Source organism: Rhipicephalus sanguineus, chromosome 1 (assembly GCF_013339695.2).
Source record: "Rhipicephalus sanguineus isolate Rsan-2018 chromosome 1, BIME_Rsan_1.4, whole genome shotgun sequence".
Taxonomy (NCBI): domain Eukaryota; kingdom Metazoa; phylum Arthropoda; class Arachnida; order Ixodida; family Ixodidae; genus Rhipicephalus; species Rhipicephalus sanguineus.
The window spans coordinates 340,536,577-340,561,961 of NC_051176.1; the positions used below are offsets into that span (position 1 = coordinate 340,536,577).

General features: G+C 44.1%; 1 protein-coding gene across 1 annotated transcript in view; it reads right to left on the reverse strand.

Annotated features, from left to right (window-relative positions):
• The window catches only part of LOC119384450 (disks large homolog 5-like), a 61,071-nt gene extending 37,029 nt beyond the window's left edge, over positions 1-24,042 (reverse strand). The window contains 8 exon segments of the mRNA XM_049413450.1: positions 1,496-1,631; positions 5,321-5,537; positions 13,822-14,065; positions 17,464-17,552; positions 17,555-17,683; positions 17,686-17,704; positions 23,031-23,339; positions 24,013-24,042. Of these exon segments, the coding sequence (XP_049269407.1) occupies positions 1,496-1,631; positions 5,321-5,537; positions 13,822-14,065; positions 17,464-17,552; positions 17,555-17,683; positions 17,686-17,704; positions 23,031-23,339; positions 24,013-24,042 (1,173 nt within the window).
• Between the last annotated feature and the right edge of the window lie 1,343 nt (positions 24,043-25,385).

Genomic DNA, 25,385 nt, shown 5'->3' on the forward strand with positions numbered 1-25,385 from the left:
ATTATTGTTATACAAAAGTGGAACATGATTGACCTCACAATAAACAGATACATAATTACACACGAATTAACATTTGTTACGGAAAAATGTACAAATCAACACATTATCACCTTCTCTTCCTTGCAATTTCTCTTCTTTTTTGCACGAAAGAAACCGCAGTCACTGTCGACACGATCATAGATAGCGCCCATGCAGTTCATGTGCACCGAGTAAAAACAAAGCTAATTCAACCGTACCCACTTAAGCCTTGGTAGCTAGCATGATGAACAGCGACCACACTTTTTGAAAGCCCACAACCAATGCAAAGTACGACATGGTGGTAAAAGCACACAGGCATGATGGGTTCTGGTTTCCCGTCATTATCGCATGGTTTGTGTGGCAATGACAGGAAAGCTGCAACGAGTAGTTAGATTTTCGCCACATGCCTTCAGAACTGTGTGGATGCTCTGATCACATCGCTAGCGATCACGCTTTTGTCCGCCACAGACACAGCACAGCGATCGCAACTTTCGTTTCGACTCTATGTGCATAGGCTGTGCACGTGCCTTCAGAACTACATAGACACTGACTATGATCACGTCACAGTGACCGTTTTCTTCTGCAACGGGTGCAGCACTCGGTAGTTCATTCTGACTCGACGTAATGTCACAAAACTCAAACATGGTGGAAGCTGTTGAAGATGAAGGGCAATTCAGCTGCAATGCGCATGCTGCTATAAAACTCACCTCCTACACTGCGATGGACAATCTGTTGCTGGTCATATATACAGTGAAAAAATTATCGTCACATGCGCTTGGTGGTGTTGGTGGCAGCGGTACGTGACATAGGAGGGGTGCAGAGCACGTTTCAAATGAATTAAGACACGGGGATCTTGTGCCGTGGTCCCATTGTGAAGAAGTTGTGGGATGACAAGAAACTACAGCTTTTACACTGCTCTTATGCAAAATTCGAACAGGATTTGCGTATTCATGCAGAAAATAAAATTGTATTGATGTATTAGACATCTGTTCATTGTTTTCCTGGTAATCTCGATGATTCGACATTCGGTTAATTCAGACATTTTTTCCAGCCCATGAAATCCAAATTAATGAGGTTTTACTTTAATAAAACCAAGTACCACAGAAAATTATTTGTGAAAAAGAAAACTGTCCTTTTTCTCCAGGCACAACTGCACCCACAATTTTCGCCTTAAATCTCCGAAAAAAAAAAACCTGCGATCATTAAACGAGTATAGTATATGATATTTATTCAAGGACTGCTTTGATTTTAAATTACATGATTTCATTCAGACATGCAACAAACTTCCATGTGTGTAGTGTAAACATGAACTAACAATAGAGTCCTTTGATAGCCACTGAAGGGCTTTGCTGGTGGTATACTGCATGTGACATGGTAAATTTTCCAGTTGTTCTCAGCAATATCAACATTACTCATACTGCTCACAAGCTGTCTGCAAATGACCGACTGCAATTTCAAATGTAAAGGGTGTACTCACAAGGTGGACTTCCTTGATTTCAGTCTCCCATTCCTGAAGATCCGTGTCGATGGCAGAGTCTCTGCTATGATTATTGCCTACTGAATTGAGTTGCTTCATTCTTGATTCCTTCTCCAGCTGGGCTTCGATTTTTTCCCTGGTAAAAATAAAAATAAAGAGACATACGAGGAACTAAATGATGAGTTAAACTATGTAGAATATTAAAATTACACCATCTCCCGCTAAAGGGGACCATGAGGTGATGCGAAAGCCGGAGCACTTGCACGATCGCGTTCGTTGGCGTTCGTTGGGCATGCTACCGACCTCGCGTCGAGGAACGCGAAGAGGGACGCTACGCGCGTCCATCTTCCATCTAGCCTGGCCGTTTATTCTCACAGGGCGAGCGGGGAACGCGGTCGACAAGCGGGCGAGAGGGGGGCAGCATAGGAGAGGAGAGAGAAGGGGAGGGGACGCGCATGCGCTCGAGCTCATCGCGGCGTTGTGCAGTAGAGAATTTCGGCATGTCTAGCCCGCGTTTCAGAGGAACAGTGGAGAGGAGGAGGGGAGAGGGGAAGTGGTAGGGGTATGGGAGAGGGGAAGGGGAGAGGGATAGCGGAGAGGAGGTGTGGAGAGGGGAAGGGGAGAGGGTGTGTGGAGATGGGAAAGGGAGAGGGTGTGTGGAGAGGGTATGCGCATGCGCAGTAAGGGTGGTCACGCCGCGCACCACCACCACCGGATTGAGCTCCGCCTTAAGATACTTCGCATCTAAAATAACTCCGATAAGTAACAAAAACTCAAGCACAAAGAAACAGGCATCATCTAGTTCTTTACAGCAAAACCTATACATTTTCCCAATGAGTTTATTGTGCGGTATCACTAAACATTGCAACACTATTCGGGGAAGCGGAAATAAATATCTGATTTAATTCATCTTTTTTTTTTTCTGATGCTATACATTCATACAAAGCCATCCACACTCCATAGTACTACTAGCAATCGACTGCCGCAGTCAAGGCACACCAAATATCACTGTAGCATATACAGTAGACTCTCATTAAATGGAACCTGAAGGGACCAGGAAATGTGTCCCACTTAATAGGAGTTCCGTTTACCAAGAGATGAACAGGGTTGCAGAATTCAAGTACAAAAACCAATCGTATTAGAGTCAGTTGTTCCACTGAAGCAGCAGTTCTGTTTAAGAGATTTCCGTTTACTGAGAGTCTACTGGAAGTATTGCACTACATTATCAACCATTGATCTACTTCACTTCATGGGTATGCAGGCTGCCCTTGCCATGGTAACATGCATGATGCACAGAGGTTAACAAATGCAGAGTAACACCACTGCAATCGTCGTTGGAAACAGTTGTCATCATGGACATCTCGGAAGGATACGACGATTGCACTGTTTGGCACTTTCGTTTCACTGTTGAAGTTGGTCAGATTTCATCACTACGCAAGAAATTACTAACGCCCACTATTTGGAAATCTCGCAGGAACGACTTCAATTCTCCCATTTGACCCAACCACCTGTTTTCTCTAATTACAAAGATATTTACTTCAACTTCTATATTTACTGCTGTAATTAATGCCTCTAGCTAGCAAATCACTTGAGAGCAGTTAGTATCACATTTCCCTTTTACTGTCACTAGAGAGCAAATATCGCATTTATCTTATTTTCTAGGATAATTGACACATTTATTGAAACACCTGGTATACAGTACAATCTCATGAAACCAACAGACAATGAAGCCAAGGAAGGTTATAGGGGCATTATTTGTAGTCTTTACCTGAAATGTGGTAATTATGACGTAAATGCAAAGAAATTAAAGTGGACGAAAAGACAACTTGTCGCTGGTAGGGACCGAACCTACATCCTTCAAATAATGCATCCAATGCTCTACCAATTGAGCTACAGTGACAGTTGTCCTCCAGTCCACTTTATTGGGAATTTATGTGCGTGTAAACCAGGAAGTGTTAGCCAGCAGCACCACTCGTAGTCATGACGGCAAGTTCAGAACTCTTTTTTGCTAGTTGGCGTCACGTCAACTAGCAAAATGGGTCAGCTGGCAGCTGACCATTATTATTAATAATCCCTCGCATACTACCTCAAGGCATCAAGTCTGCCGGAACGAGACCCTAGCTAAAAATGAACGAAGGATGGGGAATTGATGAAGGGCTTGTTCTGGCAGACTCGATGGCTTCAGGTAGTACGCAAGGGATTATTGGTCAGCTGCCAGCTCGTAGAAAGATCACATGCTACAAGGTGCCAGCAGGCAAAAAAAATCACGCCATATCCACGAAGTGAATGATGATGAGTGGGCGAAGCTCCGGAGGTAATCTGGTAAACCGCCAATCCCCGTAAATTTTGCCCACTCGATCATCATACAAAGACCTGACACACAAACGCGGGGGTTCTCATATATGACGTTAAGCTGAGGGGAACGTTTATTGTCGGCATTGCAGTTTTGCCTTTCGAGGGCGAGAGCGCCTTCACGATTGTTTTCATCCATGGCAGAAAGAGAATGTGTGGTCTGCAACACGCTTATACTTCATGGTCATCAGCGTCATCGTTATCACGTGTAGTGGGTACATTCCACTATACTGGAACGCGCTTATTCTTCATGGTTATCAGTCGTCATCGTCATCTTTATCACATGGAGTGGATACATCCCACTATACGTGGCTACATACTACATACTACAAAGGAGGGAAAGGCCCACACCCTGAGGAGCTTCGCCTCTAAAATAGTGTTCCACACTCGCCATCATGGCTACGAGCGGCGAGCTTTTTGGTTGGTCTGCTATGTTTTCAAAGTATATTAAAGCTGCTTACTTCAAACTGCTCCACTATGCAAATTCAGTTAACTCAAACTTTTTGCTTGCCCACAACTGAAAATATCTGCTGCCTTTGTTGCTTCAAGCTGAACATTTGCGTTTTTATGTCACTCACAGTTGCAAATAAAGCCAATTGCCTGCCTACAATGCAGCCAAACTAGCCAAACCACGTGCACCAACAATCGCATGCTCACTGAGGAAGAAAAAAAAGCCTAGACGGTCTGGGTGTGGTCTGTAGCGTGCTGAATGCTTAAGGTCACTTTCGTCGCGGTACACCAGCGTACTATGGAAAAGTGTCCGACGATTGGGAAGGGCCTTGCAGCTGTCACAGGACAAAGCAAATTTTGCCCCTTAACTACACACGCGTGCATGTGCTGTATAATAACGAGTACCAGTATGACTGCAGACATCTAAAAACTTCACTGGCAACCATGCATAGCTATCTATGATGTTGCTGCGGCCCTGAGAAACAATAAACATCACAACAATAGTTGGTATGTTGCCCTGAGTCATGTTGAGAACGTCTCATAATTCAAGCTTCTGATCATTCAAACAAAATCCTAGGGTCCACTCGAGTTTGAATTATCGAGAGCCTACCGTATACCCTTTCTCCTGTTCACATGCAAACCTCCTTCCCTCGTTCCCTACTTCCCTCTTTCTCGATGTGCCACTGATGGCAGTGTCCAAATAATGCAAAAGCATGAGGGAGGTCATCACAGTGTCTGGTCAGAAGCTGTGGCTGTGGCTAATGCAGCGGACACGTAAATTGTTGTCACGGGACACTCCATCAATCATGGATGCAAGCCGGGTGTCTGGCAGCAGTAGCTCAGAGTTTATCGCTAATAATGCGGTTCTGGTTGAGCAATGTCAAACTTCAGGTCGATTTTCGTGTTCGGGATGTTAAAAAGTACATAAGGGCGCTCCATTTTTCGGAAACCATTTTCGGAAACTCCATTTTTCGGAAACCAGTTCAGTTTCCCTTCAACAAATGAAAGAAAGATGCAGCTCACTTGAGCTCCTTGAGTTCCTTGGATGCTTCATTGCGCTGTCGCTTGATGTCATCCGAGTCCCTGAGAGCTTCGGCTAAGTCACTAACAGCCCTGTCCCGCTCGCGCCGTAGCTTGTCACACAGGCTGCGGATACTCTCGCGCTCTAGGACTATCTTGTCTCGCTCATTGAAAGCCCAATCTCGACGTCGTTTGCACACTTCGGCCTCCTGCTGTGCCTCTGCACAAGAAAAACATTTTCAAAATTAGGCAGTATCATACACATTCAACACACTATACACAAGACAAGGGGGCATGGCGAGATGATTTCAGGTGATGAATGAACAAGGAAAGCACTTCTGTCCATAGCCAATATCTGGACAAGTCTCCCCACTGAAGCTTTGGCTTTGGGCCTAGGCTTTCTTTACCAATGGCAATCAATTCTACCCATCAGAGGCATTTGGTGAATGCCAAAGCTTACGTTATGCAACTTCCCTCTAACTTACAAAAATAATTATGTCACTGTCACAAGCCTAAAGAAAGGTTTCTCAACATTGCTGTAAGCTTAGTGAAGGAAAGAAAACGAAGGCCCAGCAGTTTACTTAAAATAGTAAAATGTATTTAACTTTTTATAACTTCATGTCTACAGAACAGCACAATGCATTCTTAAAGGGCCAATAAACAGGCTCCACCTTCTCTTTTTTTACACCTCCCAAACAAGCCTGCCAATTCGTGCAGAAGGCCACGGCGATAACATTTTGCGAATACCACAGCGTTGCGCGCCGCGCAGACGCTCCATTTCGAAAAACCATTCTCGCGCCCCTTCCAGTGCCTGTCTAATCTTCTTCACCCGTGAAGTGACATAATGTTGCCCATGGGCAACTTTACATAGCACCGAATTCGTCGAATGGTTTTCTGCACTATGAAACGGCAGCCTAGCCCTGCCATGAAGCGGTTTTGGCCAAGTAGTTGACACAGGTGTCTCGTATTTGTTTACCGAGCCAGTGCCTCATACCCCTCACACCGCGCTTCCTCACCGCACCACTGTGACATGTGACCACTGTGACATGCGGAGCAAGCCTTGCTCACTCATTGGCTGCGTGCCGATGACGTAATTGCTGACGTCGTCTTATGTTGCTGAAGTGGGTGAAGTCACGACAACAGGCTACGGCTACCCCTCTTCATGGCAGAGAAGGGTGAAGAGGCCGAGTGAGAAATCGAAACCAGCAGAAGCGGGTTGTTCTAAACCCTGCAACTTCCTTATTACAGCCCTTATCCCCAAATTTTTGCCGCAAGTTGACATCGTACAAGTGCACAGATATCTCTTTATCACAAATTTTGGACCGCGGGGTTGTTTACTGGCCCTTTAACCTTAGTATGAAAAAGCATGTTTACCTACAATTTCATTATATAATAAAGTTTCACTGATGCTGTAATGAAAAACCAGGGCAATAAATTGAAACTTCTGCTCGTGAAATGGCCGAGTTATACGCGACCCTTGCAAACAGGTTTTTCAACTAGCACACCACCCGATAGAGCGCAGCCACGAAGCAGAGCAGTATCTTTTCTGGCAGTGGCTGGGTGCACATTAATGCTCTCCTCCACACCTCTGGAGCAGCAGCAAATGAGAGCATGCGCATACCCTGGTGCAAACATGAGTGCGCATCATATCACACACACTAGGCAACACAGTTCTGGATTCTGCCCTGCACGTGCCTTGCATCAGCATCCAATTTGGTGTGTTTATTGTCACCATGCGTGAAGTGACAAACGTGAGCAAAGACGTGACAAGCACCCCAGGAAACTTCACAATGCTGGTTGTAGGTGTAAACCTCAATTATATGTAATGTGAAAAAAATTCATCTTACACAAAAATACCAGTACTATAACAAGTTTTACATGCTCATTTGAAAGCATAATTTACTGTACATTGGTTCCACAAAATCAAGTTTAAACTGCAATAAAACAGAAAGGTGGGCTAGTTGGTTTGAATTCATTGTGAAAATTACTGTGTACACCATACAACGACAACACAAAAAGAAACACGTACACCAGTCTGTGTTGGTCTCCATGTCCCTTTTTGCGCTGTCCTCGTATAATGTGTGTAATAATTTTCACAATGAATAAGGTTTAACTACTTGCACACATGCTTCCATGTACAGTTAAACCTAGAATAGAAGTGTGCATGGGCCTGGGCCCAGAATCCGGCCCGGCCTGTGGGCCGGGCTCAAGTAGCCTGGCATATATTTTATCAAGCCTGGGCAGGGCTTGGTCCAACAGGCATCTTTCATCTTGTGCCCAAAATCCTTTTTACACTCCACTTCTGAAATAAATATTACCCTGAGGTTTGTACATGCAGTTCTATACTCGCACACAGTGATTGTTCGCACAGTTAATGAATGTGTAACGTATCAGAAATGGAGCTACATCCATGGAGGTCACTGCCCCGTTAAAAAGGGTACACTCATAGCATCAATCCAACCTGCCTATACCATCTAGCTGTTAAGATTTATTAAGGTAATAATAGGCCTTCCACCACAAAGACAATTTCGAAAACAGATAGAAATCGTAAGGGGATCGAGATGAACCCCGCCGCCAGAGGGTACCAGTCGTGGGCGGGACAACTGACAGAAATGACAATTAACTCGTCACGCAACACCCCTTCACCGACTCGACGTAAAGTGTCCTCTACAATTATCTGCACCTGCTCCACAGTAGCTCTATTGTCGGAACGCCTGTAATCTTTCTTCATTGCTATTCTCCCTCTCACCTCTCCTTTCCAACTCTAGTCACTGTGTTCAATACTATCTGTGTTCACTCCACTATCTTTTCTTTTTTGTTTTTCCTATCTTGTACCATTCCCTTCCCCTGTTAGCTACAGTTGAGGTACCCTCACCTGAGAGACAGTTACCTTAGAACGACAGAAAGTTGCACTACTTGGTATGGAGTTGCGCAGTTGGTACAGACACGAGAAGGTCAGGCGTTTGTGTTGTCATGATCTCTTCTCTTGTGTCCGTTCTTGCATGCCCACTTTCTTTTATCACAGGGCAGTTACCGTTCACATCGCCCCATTTCCTCTTCCTATCAAGAATCACTATCTCTCTCAATAAGCAGTCTTGAAATGAATCCCTACGATTCAAGTCGTTACGGTCTGCTGTGATGCTACCGGCTGGCTTTTAAGTGGTTTGGCATTTGTTCGGTGTTGCACAAGATGGATCAGACGAGCTTCAATACAGAAAAGGAGGCACTGTAATGGTCACCACATCGATGATGTTTAGCTTCCAGCAAAGCCCTCTGCACATTGCGGCGGTCTTGAGTGTTGTTGCTCCCCTGCAGCATCATGGGCACTGGACAAAGGCTACAAAGGCACATTCCACCAGCAGTCCTCTCTAACTAATGGCCAGGCAAAAGCCCCATTGCTAGCTATGCCTGTCACATATGACAGCAAGTCACCCGTTATCCTTTAAAGTGTGTCATTTGCTTGACAATGCATGAGCCTGGGCAACATGCACTGTCAATTCCAGAAATCAGAAAGGAACGCCACAATGCTTTGTATTTGTGTATCATGTTACATTTTTTTAACTTGTTTTCTTTCATGTGAAGCTACCATATAAGGAGTGCCCAAGGGGAAGGAAAACTAGGAGAACCAAATGGAAGAGACCAACAAAGATAACAGAAAGAAAACTCGTTAGCTTTTTTTCTAGCCAATTACTCCCGTTAGTGAAACCCCTTGTGATTGGTAGAATCCCTCAGCTCTACGAATCCCTCGGCTCTCGGTGCTGAGTGGTGGAGAGGAGTGATTCTTTCCAAAGCCAACATGAATACAGCATCATCTTCAACTGTGTGTACCTTATGTGTACGGTGCTTATGATGGCAACGGGCCGCACTTAAAACTTGAGCGTCGGACTGGAAAGAAAGTCGCTAAACTGGTGCGACAATTCAATGCCAAAAGTGCCATGTGTGACAAGTCTGATCTGAGGCTGGACAGCACAACACTGGCACCTGTGAGATACGTAAGATGCAGAGCTCGCAAATCCTTCCTTGCCTACGCTACTTTAAAAAGTGGCACTTCACATTTGCAGAGGCGCCCATGTAGAGCAGTGGAATGCCCAGAAAAGGTAAGTAGTATAACAAAGCTTTTAAAACACACTAGCGCACTTGTTACAGCTGCTGCAAAAAAAACTTTACCACTTTACCTAGCACACTTCTGCACTCAGGATTTACATACTTACAATATCGTCAGTGGCAACGGTTTTGCGAAGCTAGCCGAAGAACTGATGAACATTGGTGCCCATCATGGAGCCTTAGATACAGGAAGAATCCTCCCTCATCATACGACAGTTGCTAGAAAAGTTGAACTTGCTGCAAATGTCAGGTGCCAGTTTATGCCTTAAACTGTCTCAGCCATAAGAGAGAGCCAATGCACCACCACGACAGACATGTGGACAGATAATTCGTACAGAACTGCTACCACACATTAGATCAATGATGAATAGAAGCTGAACTCGCATGTGCTCTTCACATGCGACTTCCTAAGCGAGAAGAAAAGCAGCAAGAACATTTGGAAAGAGCTGTTGTGCCGTTTTGCCGAACTTAGCATCTGCAACAATGACTTGACCAAGGCTATATTTGACACAGTCCAAGGCACGAACTTTATTTGTGCTTCGCAGCCCTATGACCAATCGAACTGTTGGGCCCAATGACTAAATACAGTCCTCCACAACACTTTCGCTGAGGAATTCATTGCAGAAGAGGCCACCTTTATCCACGAGAACTTGCAGAATGTAAGACGTCTTGTCAAATTTCTCCAACAAAGTGGATTAGCCAGTCAACTCAGCAACGGAATATCACAGGAGGTTACAACACAATGGAACTCAAAACTTGCGATGCTCAGATCTGTGAACTACCAACTCGACAATATAGAAGTGCTGCTTGAAACAAGGAATCCTGCCACCACAGAAGCCATTAACAAAAATATGCCAAGAGATTTTACCACTTTCCTGGAATAATCTGAAGAAGCTACACGTGCACTTGAAGCTGACATATGTCCAACATTGGCAAAAATTGCAAGAAGCATTGATAAGCCATGCAATTCTTCTGCAAAAGCAATAGAAATATCAATGGTTGAATTGTGCACACGGAATTTTTTGAGCACCAAAGTAAGCTTCACCATGCATCATAAAGTCATAATATTTCTGTGGCCGCAATTCATGAACCTGCGAATACTTTCTCCAGAAGAGCTTGAGGAGGTGCACACACACACAGGGCAGTTGATTGAATCATTTCAATTTAAACACCATGCAGCACGTCTAAAGAACATCCTGTGAAAATTCAATGCATGGAACCATTCAGCGAGTGGCACAACATTGATGACAACACAGCGTATGACCAGAATGAAGTTAGCGAGTACCTATGTGCTGAATCAGGTGTGCACCGAATCAGAACTTCTTTAGTTTTGTAAAGTGAAAGAGAGCAACTATCCAAACTTGCCAAACTTTCAAGAAAAATCTTCACAATTTCAGCTACAAGAGCCAGCAGTGAATGCAACTTCAGTGCTGCAGGATACATAATCCAGGAATGACATACTCAATTGAAGCCCGAATCCATGGACAATCCTTTGTTTCTGCACAATAATTTGTGAATGGCTTTGCACTCAGGAGTTTTCTCTTTTACTAACAATTGAGCACAGCTAGCAGCACGGACAACATAATTTTTTTTTTTAATAACTGCTTTCTTCGTCTTCTGTAGCGGTGTCTTCACTATTGCATCATTAACTGGGCTGAGCCAGGCCAGACCGGGCCTTCGGTATGACACACTGGGCTGGGCTTGGGCGTCTCATCCTCTGTACGTTGGGCTGGGCTGGCCCGCACCAGGACCAGGCTTGGCTGCAAAAGTGCAGCTCGTGCACATCTCTACCTAAATATAATGGGGCTATACTTTGTTATTTTAGGAACCTTTCAGGTTCCTATAAAAGCCGATATGAATAGCATCCTGTCCATAAACCCCTACAAGCATGATGCCACAAAAAACAGAAAGCAATGGCACATGTGGGGGAGATCGCATTGAGAGCAAATTCCGCATGGCCTGGCCTTGTGCTGATCATCAATGTCATTTGACACTGTGTACTCGCACGCATTCGCATGAACTACAAATTCTGGACAAGCATATTTAGTTATGAATTTATGACATTTTGCCCTTTCGTCATTACAATGGTGTTGCAAGTTGCGAAGCCCAGATCATGGCAATGCTGTTTGCAATGTTAACAACAAAAATTCAGCAGATCCCCCGCATTATGAGAATCGGTTTCATGCGAAGCAGTCGGCAATTAGCTGTCTCTGCTACATTTTTTTGGCTTTGAGTCAAGCATCACGAGGTGGATCGACGTGTTTTTGTAAATGGAGTAGCTATGTGCACATTGTGCGTTTACCAGGCACGCCGACTACACTGACGTTTAAAGGAGAACTCCGGGGATTTTTCGATATTCACCGATTTCAATTAAACTTTCGGCATATGTTCTCTTCAGCACCCTGATGATATGTGCCAAATTATACAACCGTAAGTCATGTAGTTTTTTAGAAAAGGAATTTTAAAATTGGTAGCCAATTCCGGAATCACGCCTGTTAACGCGGGCCACCCTGTGTATGGTGACGTAACGTGCCTACGCTTTTCCGACCCCGCCTCGCCCAGCATACGGTTGCAGCGCGCGCTTTCTGCTACGAGGCGGCGACGACGCGAGCAAAGTTGTTCGGCTTTGTTAGCTGCACTGCGCGTTAGTCGTCGTTGACATCGGGTATTACAGTAAGCACGCACAATATTGAGCAACGAGGAGATCGATGCGGGGCACGTCAGCTACTTCACGCGCCTGTGGGTCGAAATCAAAAGACGATGCTGCCGCGCTCATATAGTAGCTGCAATCATCGCTGAACTCGTCACTGGTAAGTTGAGACGGGTTGCCATAGCTTGATTCAGCGTCGTATGACATCGCCAGCTTGCTTTTCGCGTGATAGATGAAGCGCGTGTGCTATGTTACAACCTGGTCAGCCGTGGCGGCGTGTAGCGTCCTTCGTGACGTCATCGAATACCCAGCATGGCGCAGCACAGCTCCCTGTTTCGGTTTCGACTCATCGTTTATCGCTTATTTAAAATTATTGACGAGTCTCTCAGCAAAATGAACCACCCTTGCTTTTACAGGACTGTTAATACTATTTGAAAACAGCATTATCTCAATATGGTCGAAAATGCACCGGAGTTCCCCTGGTCTGACGTAACATCAGCACTCATGTTAGAGCATAGACATCAGTTTTATGTAAAGGGAGAACACACTACTGTGTGAGATAGAAATGCTCACAGTGCGTTTGGTTTGCTAAGAAATGCTTCACATTTAATAATACGGTGTGATGACATTAAACAATGTCTTTCCACTGTCTATTTTGACTGACCGCTAGTGAGTTTAGGAGCACGTCGATGAGATCAAAAGCAGACAGTTTGTCCAGTGCAGCTTTCGTGCTCAAAAGGACAAAAGGTGAACCAATGTGTTTCATATTGCTCTGACAACCATTGTTTTTTCACCACTCACATGTAACACTTCCATTTGTCCTTTTGCGTGCATGTTATGATTGAACTGTTTTTTTTGCTCAATTTGTCACCACGGCCCAACACATGCATATGATGCATGTGGAGTTCATGAAGATGGCACTATAGAGTAAGATTACATCACTAAATTGCAGGAAAAGCATATGTGCTGTTTAACAGAACTAAGATGAGGGAAAGAAAAAGGTTCTTTATTTCACTAAATCACTAATTTAATGTGTATTACAAATCCGGTACAATTGTAGTACCTTCGTAATTACTTCACAAATTGTACTACATTCAAAATGCAAGGTTTTTTTTTTTTTTGGGGGGGGGGGGTCTTCTTTTCCATGTTTGGATAATAATAATATCTGGGGTTTAACGTCCCAAAACCACGATATTATTATGAGAGACGCCGTAGTGGAGGGCTCCGGAAATTTTGACCACCTGGGGTTCTTTAACATGCACCTAAATCTAAGTACACGGGCCTCAAACATTTTCGCCGCCATCGAAAATGCAGCTGCCGCAGCCGGGATCTGATCCCGTGACCTTCAGGTCAGCAGTCGAGCGCCATAACCACTAGACCACCATGGCGGGGCTCCCATTCGCGAGGAGTCCACCCGTGAAACATTTCTGGGGAGAACACCGCAACAGCCATACATGTGCAATATCTACACATCTGGCCCGAAAAGGCCACAAAAATGCCTTCACAAGTTTTACCCATTCCCAGCTCAGCAAGCTAAGCATCACTACTCCACAGGAAGTAAAAATCCACCATTGGAGCCATAATCGTAAACTACATTGGTGTGTACTGCCTTTGCTAGTGCAATAAAAAATTGATAAGCTCAAGCTGACTACTTCATTCACCTGCTTGCTACAACATGACCTTTTGGGAGAAATTCACGGGGGGAAAACATGGCTTGCAAATGAGTAGTACTAGATTTATTAATGCTCACCAGCCAGCTCCACCTGCAGACGTTCCATGTTCCGGCGAAGGTTTTCCATTTCTTGATTGGTTTGCTCAGCATCTGCTAAGGAGGATGGCAATGAGTCTTTGCGCACTGCCTCCGCTCGGCTAGCATCTTCTGAACTAGACTGTTGGTTGCACTCGGCTTGCTTCTCTCGTAGATCGCTCAGCTCTTTGAGTGCACGATCTCTGTCTTGAAGGGCAGAAGCTATCTCTCGCTTTAGGCCCTCCATCTGGCAAAATAATAATAATAATAAAAAAGATGCTAAGCAATCATGGAAATATTTTCTGCTCAAGTAAAACTGGGTCAGAGGAACATTGAATATCAACACAATTAAATTACATAAAACATGCCACATTCCCTAAAGTAGTGCTGCGGAGCCTTCATGCATAAGCACAGAGATAATGATGACATGTCAAAATTGGAATTATTAATAAGAGTCAGGAAGAAACTTTCTAACGTGAATTATCATTAGTGCACAACATTCATATCTTTCAAAACGCTTTTCACCATTGCGATATGTGGCCACCAGGCAAAAAAGCTAGACACAGAGACTAAGCATGTGACCCATGTGACACTCAAATTTACTTTGGGCCCACTTTGCTACGACACCTAGCACAGAGTGGATATGCTGGCGAGAGTGGGCTAATCATGGAGCTAGTGCCATAGTGAACTGCACTTTACTGGTGAAAGACCAAACAAGCAGGCACATCAAACCACAAACTTTGGAAAGGAGACATACAGAGGCTTCCTTTACTATAGGAACTGTGTTATTTATCACGTAAATTTGTTGCACTGAGGATATCCAAGTACCACTTGTCACCATACTGTGCAACAAGAGACAAAATTGTCACCCACCTATTCATAGCAAGAAGCTACTAGGAAATCCCGACAGGTTTCTCAGAAAGAACGCTTACACTTGACGAATTTTTCATCAACTGCGAAGGGAACTTGGCTATATGAAGACAAATACCCTTTCAAAATGTTTGCTTGAGAGCGACATACCGTGTTTGATCCCTTTTTCTCCATCATCCTGCCAACCTTGTTCTGTTTAAACAAGTGGACATTATATAATGGCCCTTAAGACATATTGCACACATTTAAACTATTTTTGATTGGACCTCATTAATACGTGAACACTAACACACAAGATTAAGGAAACTAAAGTGAAAAATTATTTTATTTGCATTGGTAAAATACCCATCTACAATACCAAAAGCACCCCTCTTGCTGCGAGTAAACCACTGGCAAACCACAAAAGAAGCAAAGGCAAAAGGCAGCTGGTGACACTGCCATGAAGCACCCACAGCAGCTCACTGTGATGTCAGACATTTTGGCAGCCTCTATAGGCCATGCATAAGTCTTCATAACCAAAAAATTGATTACATAGTGTTCTAGAAGAGCCAGACACTTAGCATGGCAGGTTTTGAGAGCTTTTATAGACACAAGGCTAAAATACAAAAAAATGCCTTGAAATCTGTGATGTCACACTAGCACACCAACTTTGATGTTTTGGTGAAAAAAAATTTTTAACCATGAAATTTAATCTTCATGTGCCCTTCAACTAATGAACTAATCATCATGAAATTGACAACAACAGCATTCCCAAAGAATAATTTATCATTCTAAACCGTTTAAGTGTTTCACTTTAGCATCCCTTCATATCTGGCAGTTCGTTTACAGCCTGACTATATATGATATATATGATAATGTAGTGGGTTCAATTCTTTTAACCTTTTTGATAGTACTGATATATACCAGGCGAATTCCTGAAGTGGCTGAGAGTTTTCTAAGTGCACTACATGTAAAGTAGCCTATTGTGTTTCTGGGTGATAACAAGAGAGATTTAACATGCATGTCTGGTCGATATTTTTTTTGTCTGGTTATTTATATGTTTTTGGGCACATTCCAAGTGCATGGAACCGAAAATTTCATTTTCAATAAACGCTCCCATCGCGGCTAAAAAATATTTGAAGGTGGCGGCACGGGCGTCCTGTCTTTGCTTACCGCAGTATTTTCTGATTTCACGGCCAATTTAACGGGAGCTATAAGCGGAGTGTCGAAAATTTTTGCTGCTGGTTTTAACACTCATCACTGCGGATTACATCCATGCTTTCCTTATGCTGTCATCCAAAGAGAAAAAATGTAAAAAATGGCAAATATGGCCCAAATAAAAATGTGCTAATTTTGATGTGCCTTGGTGCGTTTGCTATCACACAAAGAAGCTTCAAACAAGTGTCAAATATAAAAAGAAGCCTTTGCAACATTTCTGCGAAAGATCATTCTCCTACAGGCAGCGCAAAAGAGGAAAAAAGTAATTAAAGAAACCGAGTTCTTTCAAAAGAGCTCGTTTTTAAAAAAACTAAATAAAAAAACTCTGGTCTCAGTTCTGACGAAAATTTCTTATTGAAGAGCACTTATGTCAGTCAAAACAAGGTTTCAATATTATATGTCCTCATTTGCTTTGTTCACAAGATATAATGGGCCAAAATGGCCTACGCAGAATGTGCTCACTTCAGTGCCTTTGCTGGTTGTTATCAGCTTGCATTGCGGGTAAATCTACAGTTATAATTATTTTGCTGTAGCAAAACTTCGCTCTGATGGGTCGTCTTCAAGAAAAATTCATTGTCAATTTTTATTTGTGCCTAGCGTGTGCAGGGGTAATACATGCTGTAATAAAATAGAAGCAGCAAGAGTAAACGAACAAAGAGGAATATTAGTACACTTGTGAAAGGACACGACAACTCTTTTTTGTTATACGTTCATTTGTCAGAGTCATGTATTTCCAAAAGCTTTAAAAGTTGCTTTGTAGAGTGTATTGATCATTCAGTTAGGGCTGAATGTCCTGCCCTTTCTTCTAAATTGCCACTTTTTTTTTAATAGCTGTACCTATCATGTGTGACAACGACCACATAGAAGAGACAAATAAAGGAATTTAATATTAATGAATAGTCCCTTCAACATTTCAACCATTCTGTATAAAAAAAAAGAATGTTGGAAGAATGAGTCCTCATCAAACAACAATTTAAACGTACAATGTAAAAGAAGTACTTTTAATGACTGAGTAACTTAGTAAGCAAGAACAATATTGCACTTATAATGTACACGCAACCATAATTGTGAATAGAGAATATGGCATAGAGCGAGAAATCATGAAGAGATGAAACAGCACTCCCACCTCCCAATATTATCACGACACAGGGGACAGTGCTAAGGTGTACAGTGCACACATGCCAATTCAAGGCCTTTTTTTTCTCTTCTATATCAAAGGTCGCAACTCTTTTTGCATCTCTTCAACAGCTGTTACTTTTTAAAAAAATATGAAAAAAGAAAGTCAGTTAAAAGGCAAATCTTTTCGAAACTTTTCTTTTTGTTTAAAACTGAAATCCAGTATTCATGACAGGGCACATAGCTCATTCTTCTTTCTGCAATAATATAAATGGAGCTCCATTGTAGTGTTGCATTCCTGCAAATATGACATTCTAAACTGTTATTCCGATTTAATAACCTGTAACAACAATTCTTGATTTTCGCCTGCATGTTCAAAATTGCAAAATTCAATTGTCACATAGGGAAAGTCATAGTGTTCTAATTGAAACACACATTGCAGAGTAAATATGATTGACTTACCTCATCAAGAGATGCTTTGTGGGCAGTTTCAGTTTGTCGTGCTTTGCTTTGTGCTTCCTGCAGTTCCTCCTGCAACCGTTCAATCTCTTGTGAACAGAATCCCGTTCCGACATGATCAAGGTGTACTCCTGAACAGCTGCATTACGCTCTTCAGTTAGGCGAGACAGGTCCTTAGAGGCTTTGATGCGCACAGCCATGGCTTGGTTAATCTCCTTCATGGCTCATCCCTTTGCTGCTGCACCTGGAGACTCAAAAAAAAAAAAGAAAGAGAACAAAGCAAGTAATCTCATGTTAACTACATACAAATGGTAAAGTGTGTTTTCTTACTGCACATGTTACTGCTGAAATGCTGAACTGGCCCCAAGCATGCATATCCCTATTTCAAATCTTAGGAGTTCCGACAGTTGGCAAAAAGTTTGCTCTTACGTATTCATTACATTTATTACAGTGACCTAAAGCAGACTTCTCATTAAACTACCCAAGCAACACATTTTATCATACAGTAAACCTCGGTGATACAAATCAAGCGGGATCATCAAAACTATCGTATCAACCGAAATTCGTATCACCAGAAAGTATGGAAAATTAGCATGCAACACAAAGAAATCAGGCCTGCATTTTCATTATTGTTTTTCAGTTTTTAGACGTCAACGATTATCCCTGCACTAGTAAATATATGGCCCGTGCTCGTGTGTCTAATTAATGAACCAGGTGTGTTGTGACCCGCGACAGCTCATAGCCCCTTCCAAATCTTAGTATGTCGTTTCCGCATGACACCAAAGTACTGCGGCAAAAGTGACATAAGGAGCGCTTTGACGCAATAGATGAAGGCTAAAAAATTCGGAACCACGGTCCTATGTATTATTTTTTTATCGCGGTGGTGTTGGGATGTTTTCTGAGAGATTACGGCCGTGCCCACACAAGTGCGTCCGCAACAGTCATGCATGTTGACTTAGTGAGGCCCAAAGTTTGTGAGCCTAGCTCCTTCGCCAAGGACCATCATAGTCTTCTTGCGTCCTCGTCCACGATTCTAGGATGTCTAATGCACGAGGACATGGCTTGCCATCGACGTGGCAGGCACGCGTAAACATAGTACAACGGACAGGAGACGTGCGTCGGCGCGTTTATAAAGAAAAAGAGCATGACACCAACTGCATCTGTAATCTAAATGCGAAAGCACACGGAGGCATATTAGGGCCTCCAAGATTCGCGCACACAATCTTGGGGGCTACGCTGCATCACTGAAGGCTTTCTGCTGACCACTGTGTAAGAAAGTATTTTTTCCTACACCGTGATTCTGATGAAATGGTGGCGCGGCGCACATGCCCGCGCCCCGCACGTGGCCTGGCTGCGTTTTTCGCGACAGCACCCTCTTCGTACCTTCGCGGGGTAGCGTACGTTCATATCAAACGCGCGGGGTGAAAATCGGTTCGCAACAACCGTACTCCATTACATTGCAGGCAATGGGTCTTGGCAGGGACCAAAGAAAAGTTCACATCACCCCGAAATTCGTAAGAGCCGTTGATCGTATCACCGAGGTTTCACTGTATATGGAAGTTGGTACTCTAGCTGTACATATAGTACAATGTACATGGTCTATCCCAAAAGTTTATGTGGAGAGTCGGCAAAATATAGGAGAAGGTGTAGTGGCGCACTTATTCTCTCTCCAAAAGCGCACAACAGACATCTCATACGAGGATAGACTGCAGTATGACAAGGTAGACTTGTAAGTAATGTGTACATTTTGTGCAAACCATGCTTAATGAGCCTCTAAGCCATCCCGCGTTCGTATACGCAGTTGTACAGCTCAGACCACTTTATAACGTCGCTTACAGTGCAGTACCGGCTATAATGCGGTTTTTTTTCTGAACTCCCGTTTACTCTCCCATAGAACTCCATGTATACGCATACCGCTTATTGTGCAGACCCCCGAGATGAAAGACCGGTTTATAATGCGGCTGCCGAACATCTCAGAGATGGCGCGGATGCGAGCGTGCTTCTCAGCGGAGATGCGCCGGCGGGGGTGACCTGAGAGCGGCGACGGCATTACAAAGGAGGAGGGGAGGCGGAACGACTCGAACAAGGAGCGGGGGGAGGGAAGAAAAAAGGGATGGCTGTGGGGGACAAGCAGCCCGGCGCAGGTGCGTGGTGTGAGGATGGGGAGCGGTTGCGCGGCCGCCGGAGAAGCCTTTGCCCCCTTCGGCCGCTTGACATGCGCGCTTCGTCGTTGCTTCGTCGTTAGAGCGCAGATATCGCGCGTGCAACCTCGATTCCCCCGCAAGTAACAATGCTTTGAGACGCGATTGAGCTTTCGCCTTTGCCACCAACAGGCGGACTTACAAGCTTGAGAGACTTTTTCGGGCTAGTTGCCGCGGCTGTTCTCCCGATGCCGAACCGAAACTTCGTTTCACGCGTGATGCCCTCGGTTTAGCTCGCGAGTGCAATCTCTTCTACTCCCGATCTTCGTGGTTGCCTAGGGCAAGCTTCTCGCGGTGGCATGCCAAGTTGCAACGCGCACGCTAGGCCTAACGAGCGCTAGCTGCCATGTCGGCGGCCGCGGACTACGAAGTTTGCGGTTTGGTGCCGAGTCAATGAAGCATTTTGCAATTGTTGCATTTAGAAGGGGGTGACCTACATCTTTTACGAAAACGCGGGCGTGCGTGTGAAACACTCGAGTGGTGGTTTGTGGTCGCCACGGTTTTCGACATCGCGGACGCGCGGTTTGTGTTACCGCGGCGACTTCCCGTGACGGCGCATTTTTTCCGCGTTCTTTATGTCGGCACCGCAGGTCCGCGGAACGCTAACAGTTCAACATTTTCAAATGTAAGCAGATGCAAACTTACGCCCCAGTCGCATGCCGCGATAGTCGGAATCGCGGCGCCTGCATGTTGGTCATGTTTTGTACACGTGCAACCTTTCAAAAATGTTGTTTTGGTTATAGTGCGGTACCGCTTTATAGTGCGGATATTCGCGACTCCGGCGACTTACGTATAAGCGGTCTATGCTGTATACGAGTCTACGACGAACAAGAAGCCACAAAATTTTTTTCAGAATGATGCTCTGATGGTTGAATTACTGGTGTTGATGATCAACAATACAGCTGCAATTCGTTTTCTCACTTTCCTTCATTACTCTCACCCCAGCCTGTTCTTCGCCGCCTTGGTAAGGGCTCCTCTGAGCACCATGCGAAAACTATGTTACCAAGTGCGCCACGTTCGCACTCTTTTGTTGTTTCAAAATAACTTCAACTTCCGGTGACAATGCCACCATGCTTCTGGGTTGCCCACCTGTTGAAGCTTTGCCACCCAAACTCATGCTTCAAACATGCCATGGCAATGCACTAGCCTCTGATGTCATAGAATGTCCACCACGCAAGGTGTCAATGTACACAGCACTTCTGCCAAATTTAGCCGACAATTACTCAGGAGCAACAATGGTGACAAAAATATTGTTGCACTGACTGAAACTTCACACGACAGCAATAAATTCTTGCAAAGAGTTGTCACTAGCGATTTTATGGAGATTGCAGTGAGCCGAAGTCACCAAGAGGGGAAACATAAAGATGAGCCAAAGCAAAAAAAAGTGTGAAAGAACAAAGGAAAAATCAAAGTGATCTTCCTTGTGTTTTTTTACTATAGTAGAATTGTGCACCACGAATTTGTAGCTGAAGATGAAATTGTCAATGCACGCTTACTAATGAGAGTCCTGAAGCACTGGAGGCACTGGGCATTTAAAAAGTCTGCACTTCGGCCACCGCCATGGCTTAGTTCACAAGGTGTTCGCTACTAAGCTCGAGATCGAGTGTTTGACCCTGGCCCACTTTGATGGATGCAAAATGTGCAAAAATAGAAGAAAAAAAACATTCATGTTCTAAGATTAAGCAGCAGGCGTAAAGAGCTCATTAGCATAAAAAACTTATCTGATAATCTTTGCTTTGGAGGCTAAACCGCATCAATCATAGAAGCAGCAAGTATTCTCTCTGCCGTACAGGGGACCGTATGTTGCGTTTACTTAAATGTGAATCCTAGATTGACCTAACTTGGGATTACTAATCCTGGTAATAAATTGTACTACACGGTATTAAGGTACCAAAAAAATCACAGCATATTCACACGGAGTGAATGATGATGACGTGGGCGAAGCTGCGGAGGTTCGTGAATCTTCCGTGAATCTTCCGTGAATTCTGCCAGTACATCATCACCGAGTGAGATCGGGCGGTTTATACTAAAGTTCGATGAGTTATGACGACTTTCAGTCACTTTAATTTTCCATGTACGCTGTGAATTTTCATTGTTAGAAAAACCATGCTTAGAAAACAATCGGCGCTTTTTTCGTTAATCAGCTGGCGTCTTTTGTTTTGCTTCGAAACCATCTGGCGTTCCTTTCGTTTTGCTTTTACAAAACATCTGGCGTCTTTCGCTGGTTTATTTCATCAATCAACGGCGTGCTTGAACAAAATTTTTATTGTTTAAGCACGCATAGGAGAAATCTCACCAGGCACTACCTTGGAGGTAAAACAATGGCTGCTAATGGGAATGAGATACAGAAGAAGTTGGCTTTTAGCTAACACTTACACTTCTACTTCTACTAAGTTCCTAATGGAACATGACAACGGCTGCTAATGGGGAATGAGAGACAGAAGAATTCGGCTTTAGTTAACGGCACGCTGCGAATTTTTATTGTTCAACAACGCACAGCAAAATCTCCCACCGGCACCACCTTGGAGGTCAAAGCGTAAGGACTTAGTTACGCACTACGACTACGACTACGAGGGCACGAAGGGTGCCGCCTTAAGGAGCTTCGCCCCTAAACTCATCATGCTGCGCACCCACCAAACCCCTTGCTGGAAAAAAACTAGCGCACATTTATGATATAGAAATCGACAAGTGTACACCAAACGTGTTTTCGTCGCAACGCTGCACGACCTTGGATGAATACCTATTATACTTAACGTGGAATTTCGCATTCACGTCACTAAGTATCAAGTGTTTGAATCACACCTGACATATTTGCTAAGGTAAATGCCTCTCCGATCTATCTTGAACGTTGGCGAAAGATTTCACCCATTGCTTGTTTACCTTTACCGTCAGCCACTCCACAATCTTTTGCAATAGGGGCATCTTGACAGTAAAAACATAATAAAAATTATGACACACATCACGAGGTAAGTAGGCACAAATGCTTCGTGCGTGCACATCTGTCGGGGGCGTTGTCTGCTCCTCCGGAAACGACAAAGATGGCGCCAACGGTTGCAATGGGCCAGTAGATGACGCTACGCATTTTGCATGCGGTCTATTCCTTCGTTATGCTGGGAATTCCCTACTGCCCGATTAAGAAACTTGTCACCTTTTTCTCCTTAACACATAAAACTAGTGCTCCAGAGGCAACTAAACAGGAATGTGACATTCAAAGGAAAATGACATCGCACCTCTAGAAGGTCCAGTAATGGAACAAGAGGTAGAATTAGTATATGTTTCTAATGAGGTGCACGCTGAAGGTTGTTTTAAATTACTGATTTTAGTTTATGCACAAATTTTAGGACAGAGCTGGTACCCTGTATCTTCCACGCACTTGGCAAGTTGGTCACGGGCCTCATTGCGTTCACGCAGTGCACTGTCCCACTGGCGAATGGCTGCTGTGCACTGCTGCTGCAGGCCTGTGCGGTCACGCAGGGCAGCGTTGCGCTCAGCTAGTGCCTCCTCGGCCCCCTGTTTGAGCCGCTGTAGTTCCTCTTGGCAAAGCTCCAGGCGTGCCATGTGTGCACTGTGAGCCGCTGTCAAGTCCGCATACCTCTTGTGCAAAGTGTCATATTCCTCCTTCAGGGCTTTGCACTTTTGCCGGTAAGCAGCCTCCCCCCCAGTCTCCATCAGGCCCCTCTGCAAGAAAGAAGCACACAGCTACACTAGGAAAAATCTTTTAAATAATACTGAACCTTGTTTTAATTGCTGACCATCCGATACAAACACCTTTTCTGTCAATTACAGGAAGGAAGCCATTTATACACACAAAAAACAAAGGACCCACAAACAGTTATAGTAGCATTCAACCCAATACAGGTACACGTCTCTTTACCACATTTGAGAGAATTTAGAGTTAACGTCTCTGTGCTTCTTTCTAAACAGTATTAACAAGTCTTCTATGGTTTGGTAAAAACCAGGAGGAGCAAGAAAAACAACTGAAAGCAGTAAAATACAAAACTGCAGTGCTTCTTCTAGGACGCTATTTTCCAGAGCTGTCCATGCATGTATTATTGATACATGGTCGCTTCTACAACATAGTAGCTGCAAGCCCCTCTACAGTATGCACATGTGTTCATACGTATACATATAATACAAACTAAAAAAATTGATGGGGTGAAATGGACTAGATCCCCGCACTCCACGTCTGGGCTACGCCGATGCTTATTTGATAGGGCTGCTGGCAATAAGTTGTACTGGGGCATTAGTCGGTGCCTGTCGTCAAGCCTCGTTCTTTTCCAATGCTTATCTGTAAAGGCATTGTTGCAATTGCGCTGAAGTCAGAATAATTGATCGACAGGTCTGCACTTACCGAACAGATGGAAGACCTTTCGCGGCACATTGTGACGTCGCCACACAGCTATCCAGAGGGTAGTTAATCGCGTAATAAAGGACGGGTACTAACTGGTAGGCATAGGATGAGCCACTACAGTTCAAAGTGATCCTGCAACACTTCTCCAAGTAATTATCGATATCCTCACTATCAGAGTGTTTATTGCCTTATGAAATCAATTGCCGCACAAATTTTTTGTATCCGTGAAGTACAAGCGGAGCCACAAGGATTTGTCACATGCTCTCCTTTCATCCCAACAACTTGCTGAAAGCTATGAAGGGGGGTGGGGTGGGGGGGATGACAAGGGGGTAAGAAATCACATCAGCACACATAGACCTGGAGCCCTTTCTGTTCTTTGACACGTCGGATCACTTTTGGTGCGATCACAAGCACACTAGTGTCGCTACTGAATACTTTTAGTACCTTACAGAGCGCGGCACCAGCACATGGCAGTACCCTATGGCAGCGCGGGCAACTTGTTGCAGCAAAGAATGCTCAAATCAGGCAATGGCCGTGTCCTTCCCTTCGTTGACATAGTCAGGCCCTCGGCATTGATTGAATTGCTGAGAGAAGAGTGAGCTATTTCTAGTGGTCAGTGAAAACGCAATGTAAATTGCCTGCCACGTGCAGTGCTATACTGTTCTGTTCACATGTTCACAAGAGCCTCGACTACAATCAGCAGTGCTTTCGACCATGTTCAAAAAGTGTTCAGAGCCTCCTAAGCGGTTGGCGATACTTTAAGCATTATGAAACTCAGTCGAGGATTTGTCGCAAGTACAGTTTAACTGTTAGTACATTTTAAGTGGTGTGTGTTAACGAGGTTGTACTGTGTATATGGCAATAATTAAAATAACAAATTAACATGTCACACAGCCAGACTTGAACTTGTTACACTAAGTCCTCAACAAACCAAAAGCCCAATGCTCTAACCATAAGGCCACAGACATACACTTAAACAGGCAGAATAGAACAGCCTTAAAGGGTTACTGAAGTCAGTGATGCTACCGAGGACTTCTGATTTGGAGCAATTTTTGTAGCAGCAAAATTTTCATTTTGGAGCACTCTGGAGCAGCAAAAATTTCCATCGTGGAGCACTTTGGAGCAGGTAATTTTGCATCTGGGAGCACTCAGGAGCAGCTAATTCTACATCCTGGAGTGCACTGGAGAAGCAAATTGCATTACCATTCAAGCACCTAAATTATTATTATGGGGCTCTTATGAAGAGCTGGAAAATATTGCATTCATTGCAAATCTCATGGAAAAAAATCATCTCAGGAGAACTCCATATTTCACTCTATAATGCAAACATAAGGGCTCATGCAGTGGAGTGTTCTGGATTAACCTCTATAACA